General features: G+C 44.4%; 1 protein-coding gene across 11 annotated transcripts in view; it reads left to right on the top strand.

Annotated features, from left to right (window-relative positions):
- Positions 1–19,000, top strand: part of LOC117775458 (girdin-like) — a 61,167-nt gene that overhangs the window by 27,496 nt on the left and 14,671 nt on the right. For all 11 annotated transcript variants that reach the window (XR_004616268.1, XM_034608599.1, XM_034608594.1 and 8 more), the window contains exons 5-23: positions 3,292–3,350; positions 4,089–4,172; positions 4,607–4,747; positions 5,447–5,619; positions 9,707–9,788; positions 10,394–10,552; positions 11,041–11,187; positions 11,334–11,478; positions 11,956–12,134; positions 13,722–13,859; positions 14,834–15,017; positions 15,143–15,273; positions 15,417–15,710; positions 15,884–16,066; positions 16,425–16,703; positions 16,925–17,049; positions 17,412–17,550; positions 18,463–18,639; positions 18,738–18,899. Coding sequence is in view for 10 of the 11 variants with exons in the window: in XM_034608599.1 (XP_034464490.1) it covers positions 3,292–3,350; positions 4,089–4,172; positions 4,607–4,747; positions 5,447–5,619; positions 9,707–9,788; positions 10,394–10,552; positions 11,041–11,187; positions 11,334–11,478; positions 11,956–12,134; positions 13,722–13,859; positions 14,834–15,017; positions 15,143–15,273; positions 15,417–15,710; positions 15,884–16,066; positions 16,425–16,703; positions 16,925–17,049; positions 17,412–17,550; positions 18,463–18,639; positions 18,738–18,899 (2,981 nt within the window). In the remaining variant the exon portion in view is untranslated. The remainder of the gene's footprint in view (positions 1–3,291; positions 3,351–4,088; positions 4,173–4,606; positions 4,748–5,446; positions 5,620–9,706; positions 9,789–10,393; positions 10,553–11,040; positions 11,188–11,333; positions 11,479–11,955; positions 12,135–13,721; positions 13,860–14,833; positions 15,018–15,142; positions 15,274–15,416; positions 15,711–15,883; positions 16,067–16,424; positions 16,704–16,924; positions 17,050–17,411; positions 17,551–18,462; positions 18,640–18,737; positions 18,900–19,000) is intronic.

Here is a 19,000-nt window from a genome sequence, read left to right as displayed (position 1 = left end):
AGAATAGAGCAGGAAAATGTGCAGTAAATTCACAAATATTTCAAATATGTGTTGGTGCAAAACTGGAAGAATACAAATATCTCAGGATAAATAAGAGCTGTCACAGACGTCACGTTGGAAAGGCCACGATTCAGGTGCTGAAACAAAAACATGTGACTTCCTCAGCAGAATATTTACCTCCTGTCTCCTGCTGTCCAGACCCCCCCCCCCCCCCCCCCCCCCCCCCCCCCCCCCACCTCCTCGCCTGAATGTTCCAGAAATGCTCCTGTTGTTGTGAACATGTCTGACCAAGACATTTTCCTGCTGTGTTCTTCATATGTGAAAGGCAAAGGCTGGAAAATGTCCGGACCCAAATTTGCAGACATTTCCCAGAGTTCATGTCTGAAAACGGCTTATGAACGGGATGTAAGTGCTGAGTCACTGCTGAAAGTTGTACGACTAAACCGGAGAGAATGCTTGTTTGTTATTCTGTATTTTTTTCGTCTTTGTGGTTATTCTCGGCTCGCTCAGTTGTCCTTGTGTGGTTTTGTGCTTCGCTGCTCGCGACTCTGACCTCAGCTCCAGGCATGTCTCTGCGCTTCATGTCTCTCGTCGCTGTATCTTGTCTTAAAAAGCACAAAAACCCTAAAACAATCTGAATATAAAGTTCAGCTGTCTCTGTCCTCTGCTCCAGCGAAATGGCTGAATACACTCTGGCATGTTGTCATAGCAACATCAGATCGCATGTACTAGTTTTATCACTGATGTGCAGCGTCACCGGAGCCTGGATGACTCTGACGGGGCAGAAGAGAGGCCTGTAGCAGTGGGATTGCACATGCATGCAAACACACATTTATATTTTCCTTTCTTATTCACTCACATCCTCGCAGACAGATTAACAATGACTCTGCAGGAAGGAGGGTTAGTCACTGTCCCTCTGACCTCTGGTTTCCTGCTCTGAGGAGGAAGCAGGGAGGTGGAACAGGAAGCGTACAGGAGTGGATGCAAAGGTGCAGATGTAACAATGCACAGAGAGAAGAAAGGAAGGATGGGTGGATGTGTGTTGCGGAGAATAAATGAGTGGAGGAGGTGAGAGGGAAGGAAGAGAGGGACAGAGAAAATATGAGGCCTGCAGAGAGATGAGGAACAACCTCCTCGAAGCCTCCCTGCTGCTGCTGCTGCTGCTTGAGGGAGATTTCTCTATTTTCGACCTTGCCTCCTTGACTTCCTCCCTCTCTCTCTCTCCGTTTCTCTATTTCTATATTCTCCCGTTGTGTTTTGTGTTGCTGATGCTCCATGGTGCTTTTCCCTCTTTTGTCTCTCTCTCTCTCTCGCCTTCTTTCATCTCTCCCCCTCCTCTTGTTCTCCCGCTCTCGCTGTATAAATAATTTATCCTATAAGGTCCCTTATCTTTCCTCCATTGCTCCGGTAGATTTGCTGAGCTAAATCCCCTTCCCTGACTGGAATGGGTTCCTATGGCTCCGACAGAGAACCGCTAAACCCTGCAGCTGTGAGAATTAAGCCTGTCACCCTGCAGAAATTGTTCATATTTGCTTTATATGTTTAATGTTTCGTTTAAAAATTATGAATGAGGTTGTGCATCTTCCTCTTGCATTGAATAAGCCTGACCAAGCACACCACAATGTTCACTTCGGTAACTGGAGCTATTTCTGACTTTTGAGCTGGAAAGAACTAGAAAAAACAAAGTCTGTCTTACACCTGATTACAGTTACAGCTTAATTTCTGTATTGTGGGCTAATGTTTGATATAAACAAATATGAACCAGTCTTAATAAGTAAATAAACTGAAATATACGTCCATGCACACGCAGAGGAAACTACAGCTTCAGAGCTCCAGTTTTCCACTTGCTGCTCCACCAAAAATACAGCCGGGCGTCAGTATGACCTGAAACACAGCAGGTTTCTCACTCAACAACTACTCATCCCAGCTTGGATCCATTCTTTTACTGTCATGTGAACAATGTGAAACTCCGAAGGTCTAACTGTCTCTGCCACGTCGCGTCCCACAGGGAGGTTCTCTGTTGCTCAGTAACACAATGATTTTGTGTGTCTCTATTGATTCAAGAGGAATGAGAAAGAAGAGACTGATTCGATTGTCGGGGGGGGGGGGGGTTCTTTAAAAGTGATGGATAGATGCTGACACTGGGACACATTCTGTTTCGGCACATCGAGCTGCTGGGTCATTTGTGAGTCTCACTCTGAGGTGGTTCTTTTTTTTAATCCAGCAAAGATTATTCAGTTGTTTGCAGTAGTTTTCTTCATCTAATTTGATTTTCATTTGAAATAAATTTGGAAAGACCAACAAATGCTAAAGACATTATTGTTATATCCATATTAATACATTTTCCATCCACATCTGTATCAGTAATAATCTCCATTCATACTAACGCACATGAGAACACACATCATTCACACACAAATGTGCGTGCCAGGCAGCAGATGGTTGGTTGCTTAGTTGCAAAAAATAAATACTACATATGTTGAGTCATGACGAACGAGAACCAATCAGGAAGTGAAGGCGGCGTCATCGTTTCCAAGCTCCTTCATTTCTGTACGTCCAGATTGCAGCGAAGCCCCAAAGTTTTCAAACTAAAAACGGAGCCGGCGGCGTTTCCAATCTTCCAAGCTCAGGAAGTTGGATGCAGACGTAACCATAGCAACAGTGATGCGTTTCGCTATAACGTCCGCCTGCTATTTAGCTGTTCCTGCTGTGATGATTGGCCCATTAACAGCCGACCACCCTCCTCAACATGCTGTCACTAATCTGGATTTATTATTATTACTAGAGCCGGACAGCCTTAGCACTCATTGCCCCCTGGACCTCATGATGAGCTGGCTTATCACACACACACACATTGATGCACACAACTTGTAATAACTATACCCACTACTTAGTCAGTGTAACACACACACACACACACACACACACACACACACACACACACACACACACACACACACACACACACACACACACACACACACACACACACACACACACCACCTGGTTTACTTCTGTTCAGTCCCAATTCCCACAGATGAGCTCAGGCCTGTTGAGCGGGATCGCAGCTGTTTCACCAGTTTCTGACTGTCCTGACGTGTAGACACAGTCAGAAACAGATGAGCTGGCTTATCACACACACACACACTGTGGAAAACACTGAATTTCAGCTGAATTACATCCAATCAACCTTCAGAAGTGTTTGATCGAATGGTTTCCAGGACAGAATTACAGTGATAACAAATGATCTGCTGCAGACATGTTTACAGAGAGTTCTTTGTGTGTTTTTAGAACAAGGTCTGGAGGAGATGAAGAAACTGTTGCTGCTGCTGCTCGGCTGTGCTGTTCAGGTAAGAGCTCAGTTCACGTTAATGCTTCACACACTCCACACACGCAACAACAAAGTTAGTTTATAAAACCGGGAATAGATTTTTGTTTATAACTTAATCTTGAAGTTTTTTAATCTGAAGCCAGGAATCTAATTTGGATAGATTCCTCCTTTGATCGCTGCCATTTGGCCCCTTTAATTATATTAATAAACTCTAATTCTATCATCCAGCTAATGTTGTGCACTGACTGACTCAACAGACTTTTTCCAGTCTAGGGACAAAGTCTTCCTTCAGCTATTCTCACATTTCCAACAAGATCACTGACTTTTCTCCAGCTCTAAAGACACTGTTGTTGTGTTCATGGGACAAACTCTGATTTAATATTGTGTTTAATTCATATGTATTAAACTCTGCTGCACCTGCTGCTGAATCAGCGTCAGCACAAGCTGTATAAGTTAAATTAAGAGAAAAATACTGAACCAGTTTCTTCTCAGTTTTGTAATTTATCTTCTAAGAAAGTAAAAAGATCTTTGTCTGATCCACAAGATAAAGTTGCACTTGAAGGCAAGACTTTTTTTCCCCTAAATATAGTTCCTCCTTTTCCGGAAAATTGTTTATCAGATCAACTTCTGCTTCATGTCAGTGCTGAACTACTAACCTCAACATGACCTCCCCTCCACTTCATCTCATAATATATACAATCTCCTCTTCCTCTCCTATCTCTTCCTCCTCTTCCTCTCCTCTTCCTCTCCTCTCCAGTGTGAGAAGAAGGAGGAGTACATTGAGCGAATCCAGATCCTGGACTTTCACAGCAAAGCTGCCATAGCGTCCCACATCCAAGAGGTATTTCCCCCCCACAATAAACAAAACTGGAGAGTGTTAATATGATTTATTGTACTTTGGCTCCATTACTTGATGTGTGGTTACAATGGAATTAGCAAATCCAGAGTTTCTGCAGGTTTCAACAAGTTAAACAAAGACTTGTTTACACCTTTCCAAGACCACAATGAATGAAATCCAGCACCTATGTCAAGCATGACAGATATGAAGGAATATTAAAGACCCAGAATTACTTTCATTTCCCCCCTGATTGAAGATAAGCTGAAGTAGCTGAGTAGAGAATAACTCTCTGTTAGATTTTGTTGCAAACTACAGACAGGGACTGTGGGTTTCCATGTGTTCAACACTTTTATGACCCAGTGTAAACAGTTTGATGGTTCACTACCACTGTAATTTTGTTTTCTATCAATCTTATAAAAGCATTCTTTTGATTTCAGGTGACTCATAACCAGGAGAACGTGGTGGACCTGCAGTGGTTGGAAAGTGGGGAGATGCCTCCTGAGGATTTAGACAGTTTGTCCAGAAACCTGGCTTTCCACCTCAAACACCTGGTGGACGAAAGGGACACACAGCTGGAGGTAATGACACACACACACACACACAAACTCACACACTCATATACACACATAAAACCGATTTGGTGCATCTAGGTTATGTGGAAACTTTCCCCCCCCTTTTGTCATTACCACAAGAGAGCAGCCTCAGGAAGGAAGGGTTGAAACTGTTAACTGTCTCATAGTTGGTAGGTGTGTGTGTGTGTGTGTGTGTGCGTGTGCGTGTGTGTGAGAGAGCGTGCATGTGCGTGCGTGTGTCTATATGCGTCACTAAATGAGTTTCCAACCCATAGGGTGCAGATGCCCACGACTGATACTGCAGATCTGTGTGTGTGTGTGTTAGGGGTTCTAATAGCCTCCAGATTATCACTGTGAAGTCCAGCCGCTCTCAATTAAAATCCCATTTCCTGTCACGGGCACTGGAACAGAATAGGCTGTGTGTGGGACTGTGGATGCAGTTTTTGCCCGAATGCCTCCAGTCTCATTTTGGGTTGGTGTCCATTGGCTGAACCCATTTATCTCCCCTGCTTTGTTTTGAGGTCCATTCTTGTCCGATTGTTTTATGTCTGACCTTTTATTTGTTGCCTAAGAACACAGCAACGGGTTCAAGCGGATATTTTAAAAGGCTTTTTACCATATGTTTTCTAAATCTTGCTTTGAAAAATCTAAATCCTGATGTAAATCTCCCTCCCCGTCCCTCTCTTTCTTTCACCGTCCATCCAGACCATAGTGGAGTTGACCCAGGAGAGAGACTGTGTGCAGTTGTCTCCGCTGGCTCCCTGTTCAACCCAGTCCCCCGGCGACTCCCCCAGCATGAGGAGGACCGAGAGCCGACAGCATCTCTCCGTGGAGCTGGCCGATGCCAAGGCCAAGATCAGACGCCTCCGACAGGAACTGTGAGTGTTTTATCAGCCCGATAAGTCATTACTGAAATTGAGCAAAGTGGGACAGAAATGGTGAAGAAACAGGAAATGTAAACAAACCAGATTTGATCTCGGGAGCTAAATGACTTTAAAGACTTCGTCCTGAGACGTTATTGGCTGGAATACAACAGTGGCTATCACTGCTAATCTTGTTTGCTACTAAAGCTCCAGTTTTGTTTTTAATTGCAGTTTTCCTGCACGTTTCATCTGAACTTCGATTGTTATCGGCTACTTCTTGTGGACAAAAGTTCTTTCAAGGTCATTGCTTGTACTTAACAAGTTTCCGAGACTTTTTCTCTTTTTAGAAATTAAATATCCCTGATGTGTGCAGGCTCCAGGTACAATATACCCACCTACTGATTTGAAATGTAGGATCAACCCTAACGAGAAACGCCAAACCGATGTGGACCCTCACTTTAGTAGGAATGGAACCGTGGGCATGTACGTGTGACCGGAACGAGTACGGAACATTTGGTCGACCCTTCAGTCACCAGTGAAACTAATTTTTGGATTAGATTTCATTGCAGTTCTGTGTTGGGTTCAGGTAGCCTCTAGTTCCAACATGGAAGGAATCATTTTTACTCTTGAGTGGCTCTGATTTCCAGACTAGAAATCCAACTTTGGAACATAATAACGAATATATAGCCTCCGAATATGATGCCGGAAACCATTCAAAGCTGTTTGCAAATAAATGTGAATTGCAGATCTTTCTGTTGATCTCCCATTGTGCACTTAGCTGGAGAAATAATGTAAGAACAAACTTTTCTAATAGTCAAAAATCTATTAAAATGAGTCATCTTCATGCTGATTTCAGCAGTGAATGATTTGGAAAAGGCTTCAGGTCATATTTAAGTGTATTAGTTCCTGAAATTTCGCTCTGTTTTCTTTGTCAAGCAGGTGTGTGTGTGTGTGTGTGTGTGTGTGTGTGTGTGTGTGTGTGTGTGTGTGTGTGTGTGTGTGTGTGTGTGTGTGTGTGTGTGTGTGTGTGTGTGTGTGTGTGTGTGTGTGTGTGTGTGTGTGTGTGTCAATTGAATAAATAATGTTCTTTTAACAAGTGGTTGTAAATCTGAATGGAGTGCAAGTCATCCTCTGCTCGGTCACATGAAAAGAGTTCAGACTCATTCATTGTGGCTCTCGTGGTGAGAAGCAGCGACGTTCATCACTGCAGACGTCTCCCTCCACCCACATCATGACGATTTCTTCACTACACCTAAATAACCCTGCAGAACTACAGCCAACAGTCGGTTGCTCTGGTGTTTTCTACTTGTTGCTGTGGTGTTTTTGTCATGTGATGGGACGGACCAGGGACAAAGGGGTCTCTCCGTGCTCATGAAGACCGGTCACATGTTTGCGGCGTCTTCTCTAGGGAAGAAGAGTGTGTGTTTGTTGCGTGTGTGTGTGCACGCAACAAACACACACTCTGCATAAAAATACAGATGTGTCTAATGTGTGGTCTTGTGTGTGTGAGGGGGGGGGGGGTCAGAGCCTGAGGGGGGGGGGGGGGGGGGGGGGGCTGGTTCAGTGTTCCCACAGTGCTCTGTTTGTTAATCTGTCAGTTAAAGCTACTGCTGCTTTTCTTCTTCCTGTTCCAGCTCCGACCATTAAAATGCATTTAGAGTAAAGCTGCATTTATTCAGTGCTGCAGTGCCACAATGAGTCTTCCTCCTATTCCCAGGCCAAACATTTAGTCTGTGCTGTTTTCAATTATCTGCATCTAATTGTCCCTTATTAGCTTAGCTGTAAATACAGATGTAATGTACCTGTTTTTTTTCCAAGGCAGTCGGATATGTAGAAGTTAAACTGTCCAAGACAAATCCAGTTAGAGTTCTTTGGATCAGAAATATGACGGAAGTTATTTAAAAAGCTGTAATTCAACGATGAAAAATTTAAGTGTGCAAAGGGGAAAGAGAGCGGGGGGGGGGACATGCAGCTGAGGGACGGTTCGGAGCCGAACCTGCATCTGCTGCAGGACGACTGTAAAACACATGTTTCCAGCTGTTTCATAAGTCAATTGGTAAGAAACAGAATCTACCCGTTCGCTGTTAATCACTTTTCTGGTTGACCCCGAACTCAACCAGCCAGTACACTCTGAATGTCAGCACAGTAAATTATTAACTTCTACAAATTATAACTAACCTCGAAGCTATTTCTAGACGTGAACTCCAGACGAGGGGTGAGTCTGGGTAGAGCGTGCAGTCAGCCCTTGATTCTTGTCTCTTTCAAAGATGACATTGTCGACGTCTTCTATCTGTATGGCACCTTTTTTAATTCTTAGATATTTGTATTTTGCATCGGTCACATCATCAACACCCCCACTCGCGTGCTTTGAGACATTTTCCTTCGAAATGGGCTCACTTGGACATTTTCTGGACATTTTGCTAGGAGGGCCTGAAGGAAACGTTCAGGAAAATGTCCTGAACAACTGACTCGAGCATTTGTGTTCTCACATACAGCTCAGCCAGGCTGGGAATAATGGTTGCCACAGTGTCTGTGCGTGTGCAGACACAACGAGTGTTAAACCATTAACATAAGCAGCAGAGCCAGCTGCATCCACAATATGAGCCCTGAGCTAATCTGCCATGCTAGACTTGACAGGTGTTTGTGATATGGGCGTAGAAGGGTTGTGTGTGTGTGTGTGGGGGGGGGGGGGGGGGCTGAAAACCATGAAACGGCAAAATCAGAAATTGGCGAAGGGACATGAACTTCCTGAATATCGAGTCGAATAACGTCAGCTGCGGGAGGGAGGAGGAGATAAACAAGAGAACAAGACAAGGAGGCTGCTCTTCCCTTATTGAGATGAGACTGCAAAGAGCTGTAATCAAATAGGCCATCAGATGTTTGGTAGTGCGGTTACGCACGCACGCACAGAGCATCTCAGGAATGCAGTGGTTCAAAGCGGTGTGACACATTCTCCCTCTGTGGTCAGAGAGGGGAGATTGTCACAGACGGCACAAGTCAAGCCGCCGTGTCAGTTAAACAAGTGTTAGATGTTAGAACCTGGTTTGATTCTGTGGTTTCTCTAACACTCGCACACAAAGACCACTTTCTTCTCTCCTTCTCTAATCGTATCCGTTGTGGTCGTTTCACCAGAATGAAGGAAGATGAAGGGTTTTGAGCCACGGGGGCAGATTTACATGTCTTGAACTGTCTCCTGACCATCACGGCTCTAACGCACCAGGAACAATAGACTATTTTTACTGAAGAAACTGGGTTTGTGGGTTTACTGATGTCTGATGAAATCAACATGTGAGTTGCTAATTGTCCGTGGCCTGCGTTCAGTGTAAGAATGGCAAATAAAACAATATATATAAATCTTACAGAAGGAAAAGAAAAGTGTTTTGTTGTTAATCAATCGTTTGTCATTCTCTGCTCATTAAAAAGAGTTTAAAACCACAGCCGTCACTCAGGAGCAAAAGTCTTTAAACTTGTAATAATTAGACATTTATTGTGTTTATTATCGTTATCGACTGAAATAATTTTTCTTATCTTGAAATTACTTTTGTCCATATCGTCCAACCCTAGTTTGGTGTCCACGCTAAAAGCTGTTTTAAGAGCTTCTCTTCCAAAACTCAACTGGAATGAAAATTGCACCTGGAATTTATTAAAATACTTCGATACAGAATCAATAACCTCTAAATACAAAAGTAGGATTGTAAAGTATTTAAGCACATCCTCTTCCGTGACTTATATCAATAATTTACTGAAACGAGCCACTTAAGCTACTGAAACTATTGAAAGTAAAGTAAAACTCATTCAGACTAATTCCATGAGCTGTTCTGTGCAACTGGGTCAATAACTTTCCTCCATTAAATGATTTAGCTCCAACTCCTAAAATGGAAACATCCCTAAAGGAATGTCCTTGTTGATACTCTGAATTGATCCATGCACAAACACGCAGACTTAAAAACAACTTGACATGTGATGTTTGTGTACGTTGAACAGAAAATCTGTTTCCTTCTCTTCCTCCTGGCCCTCTCTCTGTCATCTCTCTATCTAGGTTACATCTTCTATAACCTCTTTCCATCTTGTTTCCCCACCAACCCGTCTCTTTTTCTTTCAGAGAGGAGAAGAGCGAGCAGCTTCTGGACACCAGGCAGGAGCTGGAGAACACGGAGGTGGAGTTCAAGAGGCTTCAGCAAGAGGTGACGCCACAGGTCGCAGCAGCCGACACCAACCGAGACACAAACAGAGGACAAACGTCCACATAGAGCCTCGTCTCCTACACCTGCTCCTGTCTCCTCTTTCTAAGTGCTTTGTTTCTGCAGCGCTGCCAGGCTTTAATCAGCCTGCTGGGGCCTTAGCTCATTAGAGGCTATTAGAGCTATGTTTAGTCGAGCTGCAGCCTCACATGGCTTTTGATTTGCAGTGGACGGCCGGCTGACGGTGTAGCCAACAGGGTGTAAACAAGGTGCATGAGTTCAGGGCAGGGAGGACAGCGTGTGTGTGTGTCTGTGTGTGTGTGAGTGTGTGTATTAGTGATAATTTATAGTGCTGGGAGTTTGTTCGGTTTGTTATTTCTTTGTGTAACAGACTTAGGCTGTGAGTTGTTCATAATCTACAAGTCATGCAAGATCACAGAGGCAGTGAACACACGTAGTTGTAAAAAAACTTATATTTTTAAAATTCCTAAATATATATCGAATAAAATACATTATCTTATTTATTGAATGCATTTTTGCAAGTATTTTTAATACTGAAACGTATTTCCTCGTATTGATGCTCTATATTTGGCTGTGAACCCCTGCAGAGCTACCAGCTGCTGTCTGACGCCCGGTCGGCTCGGGCCTACCGCGACGAGCTGGACGCGCTCAGAGAGAAAGCGATCCGTGTGGACAAGCTGGAGAGCGAGCTGGGCCGCTACAAGGAGAGACTTCATGACATCGAGTTTTACAAAGCCAGAGTGGAGGTACACAACTCTATATACACACACACACACACACACACACACACACACACACACACACACACACACACACACACACACACACACACACAGATCGTTGTGTCAAATCAAGCAGAAGGATACATAAGCTTCATGTAGCTGAAATTAAAGCAACTGAGCTGAAAAAATGATAAATGACATTCACAAGGTTTACATTTTTTAAAGTTGTATAGAAAGGCAAGATTAAAAGCATCTTGCCTTCGGTTTTAAGACAAGATATAAAAAGTTAAAAAATAAATTGCTAAGGACAGCCCGCATTACGAAGGCTTGTCTCCTGCTATATCTTTAAAAAGTTGCGAAACTTTTATAAACTGTGAAGAGTAAGAGCTGAAATATAATTCAAAAAACCCTCTGAACCTAAGAATGTATGGGTACGACCACTATACAAGGACGTTGCCTAACATTTCTGTGCTAGCTGCTGCGGTCACCTAATGATGTGTTGGTTCCTGCAGGAGCTGAAGGAGGACAACCAGGTGCTGCTGGAGACGAAGTCCATGCTGGAGGAACAGCTGGACGCCAGCAGGACGCGCTCTGACAAGCTGCACCTCCTGGAGAAAGAGAATCTGCAGCTCAAGTCCAAGATCCACGACCTGGATTTGGTGAGATGATGGATATATTATGGATCAGTGTTACCGTGTCAGTGTAGTTTGATGGGATCATTACTACAGAGATGATTCAAAAACAGTGAGGGGAGTGAGAGACGGAGAGCCTGATGTTTAAATTAAAACAAATCTGTTATCTCCAGGAGCGGGACTGTGAGCGTAAGCGTATGGAGGAGCTGCTGGAGGAGAACCTTGTGCTTGAGATGGCCCAGAAACAGAGCATGGATGAGTCCCTGCACCTCGGCTGGGAGCTGGAGCAACTCTCCAAAACACCCGAGCTGACTGAAGGTACGACACGGCTGGAAATGTTTAAGTTTATCAAAGGTAATGATCATGTTGAGTTAGAAACATCCTGCAGTTGTTGGTCACCTGAGTTGGACCGGGTTGAAAAGCCTCAGATGGCAAACACACACTCATTGGCTCTTGGCCCTGGCATCATCCCCGTGACCCTTGTGCATTTGCCAGCCTCCACTGGGTTTTCCTTCCACTTGGTTAAGACCTGTAATTAATATTCAGTGGCTCCTGAAGGATAATCTGTGCATTTGGATCATAAAAGCTGTTAAGAGGTTTAACTAGCCAGGGATCGGGTTAAACACTTTGTGTGTGGGGGGGTGGTATTGTTTGTGAGAATGGCACTTTAAAAGCTTTACAGGCTTTGCATTAATTAAATGTTTGATGTAATTACTGTAACCCCATTGATATCAGCGTCTTGATTCTGGCGACGTAAAAACACTGACGTGCCTTTTCTTGCTGTCATTGATTCAGCCCCTCAGAAGTCTCTGGGCGAGGAGGTGAACGAGTTGACCTCGAGCCGCCTGCTGAAGCTGGAGAAAGACAACCAGACGCTGCTGAAGACCGTGGAGGAGCTCAGAGGAGCAGCCAGTCAGGACACCGTGAAAAAACTGGCGAAAGTCGGCCAAGAAAACCAGAAACTGAACCAAAAAGTAAGTAATTAACGTATTCGTAAAGTGTATTCGCGCTATTTGTCCTCAGTGGGGTAAGAAGTGAGGACTCGTTATTTCCTTTCCACATTTCCTCATCTCACATTGTTGGAAAAATGTTATGAAATATTTAAAATGGTTTAAATATTCACATCATCACCATTTTCAGGTGGTGTCCCTCAGGGATTAATTCTCGGCCCGGTGTTGTTTGTAATTCACATCATTGCTTCTGGTCTTCACTGCAGATAATAAAAACGTCATATCTGACAACTTGATAGACTTAACTTGTTATTTTAAAGGTTGTTGACCTCAGATAATATAAGAACATGGAAATTCCATTAGTCATCTTTAATTTCATATACATCTAACAATTAACAAAGCTGCCAAGTGAATCATAATAATAGAGAAAGTTGTGTGGGTGGATAAATGGGTCATGCTGAAAGTAAATGCAGTTTGAATTCAAGTTTAAATAAGAGATTAGTATTATAACCGTTTCTAACTGGAACAATTTTGTAGTTTCATCCTCTGCCTCTTATCGGGGTCACCACTGGGATTAGCATATTGGACCAGCACCCCTCTGTGATATATCGCCCCAACACTTGGCTTTAGACCTTTTCACACAGTGGCAGAGATAAATAAAAACGAGAGAGAAGGAGAGTGTATAGAGAAGGGAGGAAAGGAGGATGAATGCAAAGCTGTAAATCCACGCAGCCCCTTCTCCTTTTCTTTCCCGGTCTGTGACTCTCCAACGCCCCTCGCTCAGAAAAGTCTCTCAGCTATTTTCAGAAACATAAGCCTGTCTCTGTTCCCTCTGAAGAAAAAGCATGAAATTGTGTTTCTCTGTCTCCCACAAAGAGAAAATCTGAAGTGTTCTCCAGTCTTGAGGTCCAGAGTCATAACACATTAAACTGTGACTGCAGCTGCTGGTTGTTTGCGTTTCTGTCACAGGGTAAATCTGGGGACAAGTTTCAGGCTCAACAATAGTTCACTGGGGATGACGTGTCCTTTTGGGGACTAAAGCTGCATCCATGTTTTAGAAAGAGCTGCATTTTAGGGAAGTGGTTAAGGTTTTAACAAGTAATGTTTATGATGAGGATTAGTCTTCAGGAAATGAATGTAAGTCTGTGTTAAATCCATGAAAAGTGTGCTCATCAGATATTCAGTTTTTGTATCTGAACTTGACTCAAACCCGAGGCAGTTATTGGAAGTGGCACAGAGTTTGTTTTAGTCACACATGGTCATTGCTTGAGTTCCCCAATTACAGATGTGTACAATGTAAAAGTCATGTCTTGTTTGGTGTGAACACAACATTTAAAATCAGCCCATCCAATGTGAAAGGCCCGACCCCAACAATTGTGTGTTTGTTTGCTAGATGTAACAGAATGAGATGATATAAATATGTTTGAATCTTTGATTAATGATTGCACCAGCTTCTCTGTGATTGCAAAACAAAGTAAGTGATGGGGAAAAAAATCCATAAATGGTGCATTAAAGATGACAGAACATAATCATCAGTTGTTGCTGATGCACCATCAATTAACATAATGAAGACAGTGCAGCATTGTGAAATGCATCTTTGTCTGTGTGCAGTTGGAGCAGCTGCAGACTGAGCTGACCGCAGACAGAGACTCTCTTCGCAGCGCCGAGTCGCTGAGCACCGACCTGATGAAGGAGAAGGCTTTACTGGAGAAGACTCTGGAAACACTCCGGGAAAACTCTGAGAGACAGGTACACACACACACACAATTATTTAATTCTCATTCTTGAAGTATTGAGGTGTATGAGATAATTATTTCTATGTAATTCTTCCTTACTGCTTCGACTGATTCCACCCGTTATCTTTGCGATGGCAGAGGAAGTCAGCTCATTAGCTCTAATATTGTTTAGAGACCAACATCTTTGAGAATAACTATAATTACATCACACGCTCATGTGCTCTTACTGTAGCTGTGTGCTGGGCAGGCGTTTGGTCAGATACAGACAAACAGAGCTTTGAGCGTGTGCGTCACGCCGGCCGCTCGCTTCACAAAACCACCATTGATTCTCGTTGCCAGAAGCTCAGAGAAAATAACATGACTGAGCTGTGTAATTTACTCCAGCCTGTGCTGAGGTTCCCTGAGAGCATTTTTTGTTCCATCCACATTTAAGTGGAATACAACTTTTTTTTTTTTATAGACTACTCAGATTTCTGCCACTCGTCGTGTGTCTGCTGGGACTTTGTAGCTGTTAACACCCAAATCTGACACCTAGGATTCATTTAATCCTCTCATTTGTGAAATCCAACCTCGATGAGCTGCAGAGAAATCACAACATGCTGCACTCACAGATCACACAGGGCAGTTCCGTCCTTGTAATCATTGCAGCAGCTGTGGCTCAGGAGATCGAACGGGTCGTCCACTAACCAGGTCGGTGGTTCGATCCCTGTCTCCCCCATTCCGTATGCCAAAGTGGGCCAAATACTGGACCCCAAATTGCCCCTGACAGTTGTGCCAGAAATGTATGATTGATTTATGATGGAGAACGTACTAAATCATACAACCAGTGTCATTAAATCAAGCTTGGCCTCTTAAATAACAACACTAATGGAAAGATTTTTCTTTAAAGTGGAGGAAGAGACATGTCTAAGTAATAACTCCTATAGTATATAGATCTTAGTCATTTGTATTAAACGTGACCCTGGTCATTAAAACTCTGTTCTCCAGCTGAAGGGTCTGGAGCAGGAGAACAAGCACCTGAGCCAGACGGTGTCGTCTCTGCGTCAGCGCTGCCAGGTCGGCGCCGAGGCCCGGGTCAAGGATGTGGAGAAAGAGAACCGCATTCTCCACGAGTCCATCTGCGAGACAACCGCATCAATCAATAAGATGGAGTTCGAGAGAAAACAACTACGTGAGTGACAGTTTGGTTTTCTTCCGTTCTCCAGCCTTTGTTTTGTCGTCATTGAATTGCTTTCTTGCTCGTTTTGAATGCACGGGATCAACATTTCGGTCGTTTGTGTGTTGTTTGTTACTCAGGTAAGGAGCTTGAGGTGATGAAGGAGAAAGGTGAGAGAGCAGAGGAGCTGGAGATTCAGATGCAGAAGATGCAAAGAGACAACGAGATCCTGCAGAAGAAACTCGCCAGTCTCTCGATTACCTGTGAAAAGGTCTGTTGCATTTAGCTTTTTGCCTGGTTGCTATTTGGAAATGTGTTTATAGCAAACATTAAAGCATCTAGTACTGATTTGAAGCTGTGAGAGCAGTATAAGATAAAGTACGTAACCACCACCATCACTTGTTGTGTATGTAGGTCTCCTCTCTGGAGAAGGAGAATTCAGAGCTGGAGGCAGATGGCCGTCGTCTGAAGAAGAAGCTGGACGCTCTGAAGAACATGGCCTTCCAGCTGGAGGCCCTGGAGAAGGAGAACTCCCAGCTGGAGGAGGAGAACCTGCAAGTCCGACGCTCGGCCGAGAGCCTCCGGTCAGCGGGGGCCAAGGCGGCTCAGCTGGAAGCAGAGAACAGGGAGCTGGAGAGCGAGAGGAGCCAAATGAAGCGCAGCATGGAACTGCTCAAAGCCTCGTCCAAGAAGACGGAGAGATTAGAGGTAAGAGTTCAGCACTGCAGGACATGCAACAAGTATTTTTTTTTACAATTTTAGTACCCAACGAATGTTCCTGAAGGTAAGTTACAGGGGTCTGGCGTACAGAGGCATCAGGGAGCGGCACAACTAGTTCACGAATGCTTTTAATATCCTATTTCTGGCTATTCCTCTCCCAGGTGAGTTACCAGGGCCTAGATACGGAGAACCAGCGGCTGCAGAAGGCGTTAGAGAACAGCAGCAAGAAGATCCAGCAGCTGGAGGTAGAGCTGCAGGAGGTGGAGACCGAGAATCAAACCCTCCAACGCAACCTGGAGGAGCTGAAGATCTCCAGCAAACGCCTGGAGCAGCTGGAGCAGGAGGTACGGAAAAAAAAAATTTTTGCATGCATGTAGCAGACAATAATCACAAATGGCAACCAGAAAAAAGGCTGTTAGGGTTCAACATCCACTGGAAAGGTATCGGGTGTTTTACTGATAAAGCGTATCAAATTTGGTACTTGAGCACCGCTGCCACTCTTGTAGTTCATTCTGATACAAATGTCAGCATGTTTCCCATTAGATCTGGATTATCCCAGATTATTTGTCAATATGGATTTTTGGCCCTTTGTGTTAATCCGTGTTAACTTTTATCCAAACACATATCTACAAGGCATTTAGATTAAAACCTAATCCGGTCAAATTATGTTTTATCCATCTGTTCTCCATTATGTTCCCCCAGAACAAGACTCTGGAGCAGGAGAGCTCCCAGCTGGAGAAGGACAAGAAGATGCTGGAGAAGGAGAACAAGCGGCTGAGGCAGCAGGCCGAGATCCGCGACTCCAAACTGGACGACGGCAACCAGCGCATCTCCAGCCTGGAGAAAGAGAATCGCACCATGGGCAAGGAGATGATCTTCTTCAGGGATTCCTGCACGAGGGTCAAGGACCTGGAGCGAGAGAACAAGGAGTTGGTCAAACATTGCACCATCGATAAGAGGATGCTTGTGGCCCTCAGAGAGGTGAGCGGAGCTTTTAGTGTCAGAACAGAACTTAAAGGAATATTTTTTTTAATGAAATACAGATGCATTCAATGTGTGTGTGTGTGTGTGTGTGTGTGTGTGTGTGTGTGTGTGTGTGTGTGTGTGTGTGTGTGTGTGTGTGTGTGTGTGTGTGTGTGTGTGTGTGTGTGTGTGTGTGTGTGTGTGTGTGTGTGTGTGTGTGTGTGTGTGTGTGTGTGTAGGAGCTTGTGAGTGAGAAGCTGCGGACTCAGCAGATGAATAATGACCTGGAGAAACTGACCCATGAGCTGGAGAAGATTGGACTGAACAAGGAAAGGCTGCTGCACGACGAGAACTCCAGCGACAGGTATCGACTCTCAGACGCTCACAGAAGCCACTTTGTTTACTCTTTTCTGCGACGGCTCTTTAAACTGTTTCAGCCTGGAGCCCAAAATAGGAACTTATCTTTGGCTCAGAATCATTAAAAGTGATCAGTACAAGTGGGACGCAGCATAAATCAGGTCTGTGGCTTATTTTAGATCAGAGTCGAACGCAGAGTCATCCTGAGGGAGATTTCAGAGCCAACATCACCCCACCTGCTAAAACCTCGCCAAGCATTCAGCTGGCCGTATACACGACCTGTATTTAGGATTAGAGATGTGTGATCACACACACACACACACACACACACACACACACACACCAAGCCAACTCAACCTTTATTCTCAGGTTCAGGCTCCTGGAAACCAAACTGGAGTCGTCACTGAAATCATCGTTGGAGATTAAAGAGGAGAAGATCGCCGCCCTGGAGGCCAGACTGCAGGAGTCGTCCAACCTCAACCAGCAACTTCGCCAGGAACTCAAGACGGTAAGAAAGACGTACGCTTCTTTCAGACATGCACCGAACTCTGGACATTTGCCAGAGGGAACGCAAATGTCAGAGTCAGTTGAGAAAACAGCAGGAAATGGTTCTTACACATGACAGAGTCACAACTGAGAAGGATTCAAACAGATGCAGAGGAAGATGTCGACTTGGAAAGACGACGAGATTCAAGAGCTTTTGGTGATAAGAACCAAAAGAACCTGAAGAAGAAAAACATGTGATTTTACTCGTCATCTCCGGCCTCCTGCTGCTCCACCCAGGCGCCACCCCTCACCTGAATATATCACCTTCCTGTTGTATTGAACACGTCTCCTGCTGTGTTCTTCATACGTGAAAGGCAAACTCCATAGAATGTCTGGACCCGACTGTCCGGACATTTCCTGAGCTCATGTCTGAAATAGCCTGCACAGAAATCCATAATAATAACAAGCAGTCAAACACTTGCACAAAAGCAGCACCGCCGCAATACCGACACATCCCTTAAACCCCCCAAATGCCCCAAACAGCACTAGAAAGAGTGAAAACACAGGGGGCGTCTCAAGGCCGATGCATTATTTACTCACCCACTCTTCCACTTCTATCGGTCAGTTTATCTATTCATGAGGTGGCAGGAGTCTGGGAGAGGTGGAGTGCAGCATGTCTGCTTTCCTCTAAGAGATGTTTTGTGTTTTGAACTTGTTGACATGAATCCAAAGCTCAATTTAAGGTGTGTATGGATAAACTCTGGATGTAAACTGTAATGGATCCTGTCTGCTGTTATTTGACCATCATTTAGGTCCCACTGTACGAGAAGTAGTCTATTTCCTACTCTTTGCCATCATGAATTTTCATGATATTCATGTTGGAGGTGTTGATTTTAATTTACTAAAGGGCCATTTCCTGTTTGTCTCCCTCCAGGTGAAGAAAAACTATGAAGCGCTGCGTCAGAGGGAGGAGGAGGAGAGGATGGTGCAGAGCTCGCCCCCTAGAGGAGGAGAGGAGCCCCAGTCGTTCAGCAAATGGGAGAAGGAGAGTCACGAAACCACCAGGGAGCTGCTGAAAGTCAAAGACAGACTCATCGAGGTGGAGAGGAATGTAAGTGACCGTGATGTCAGGAGATGGTTTACAAAGCTTTGTATTTTCCCTTAAGTTTGAGATCTTATATATGTGTGTGTGTTTTCTTTTCTTCCCAGAATGCCACGCTGCAGGCTGAGAAGGCGGCGCTTCGGAGTCAGCTCAAACAGCTGGAGACTCAAAGCTCCAACCTGCAGGCTCAGATAGTGGCGCTGCACAGACAGACCGCCTCCTTGCAGGAGAACAACACCACGCTGCAGACACAGAACGCCAAGCTGCAGGTAATATCCCCACTCATCCTTAATAACACTCAGTGTCCAGTGAATAATGACCTCACAGTAAATGACCGCTTCCAGAGAAACGAATGCATTAGATACAGAGA

Source organism: Hippoglossus hippoglossus, chromosome 15 (assembly GCF_009819705.1).
Source record: "Hippoglossus hippoglossus isolate fHipHip1 chromosome 15, fHipHip1.pri, whole genome shotgun sequence".
Classification (NCBI taxonomy): domain Eukaryota; kingdom Metazoa; phylum Chordata; class Actinopteri; order Pleuronectiformes; family Pleuronectidae; genus Hippoglossus; species Hippoglossus hippoglossus.
The sequence above is the reverse complement of the archived record's forward strand: the minus strand, read 5'-3'. Positions and strand labels throughout refer to the sequence as shown.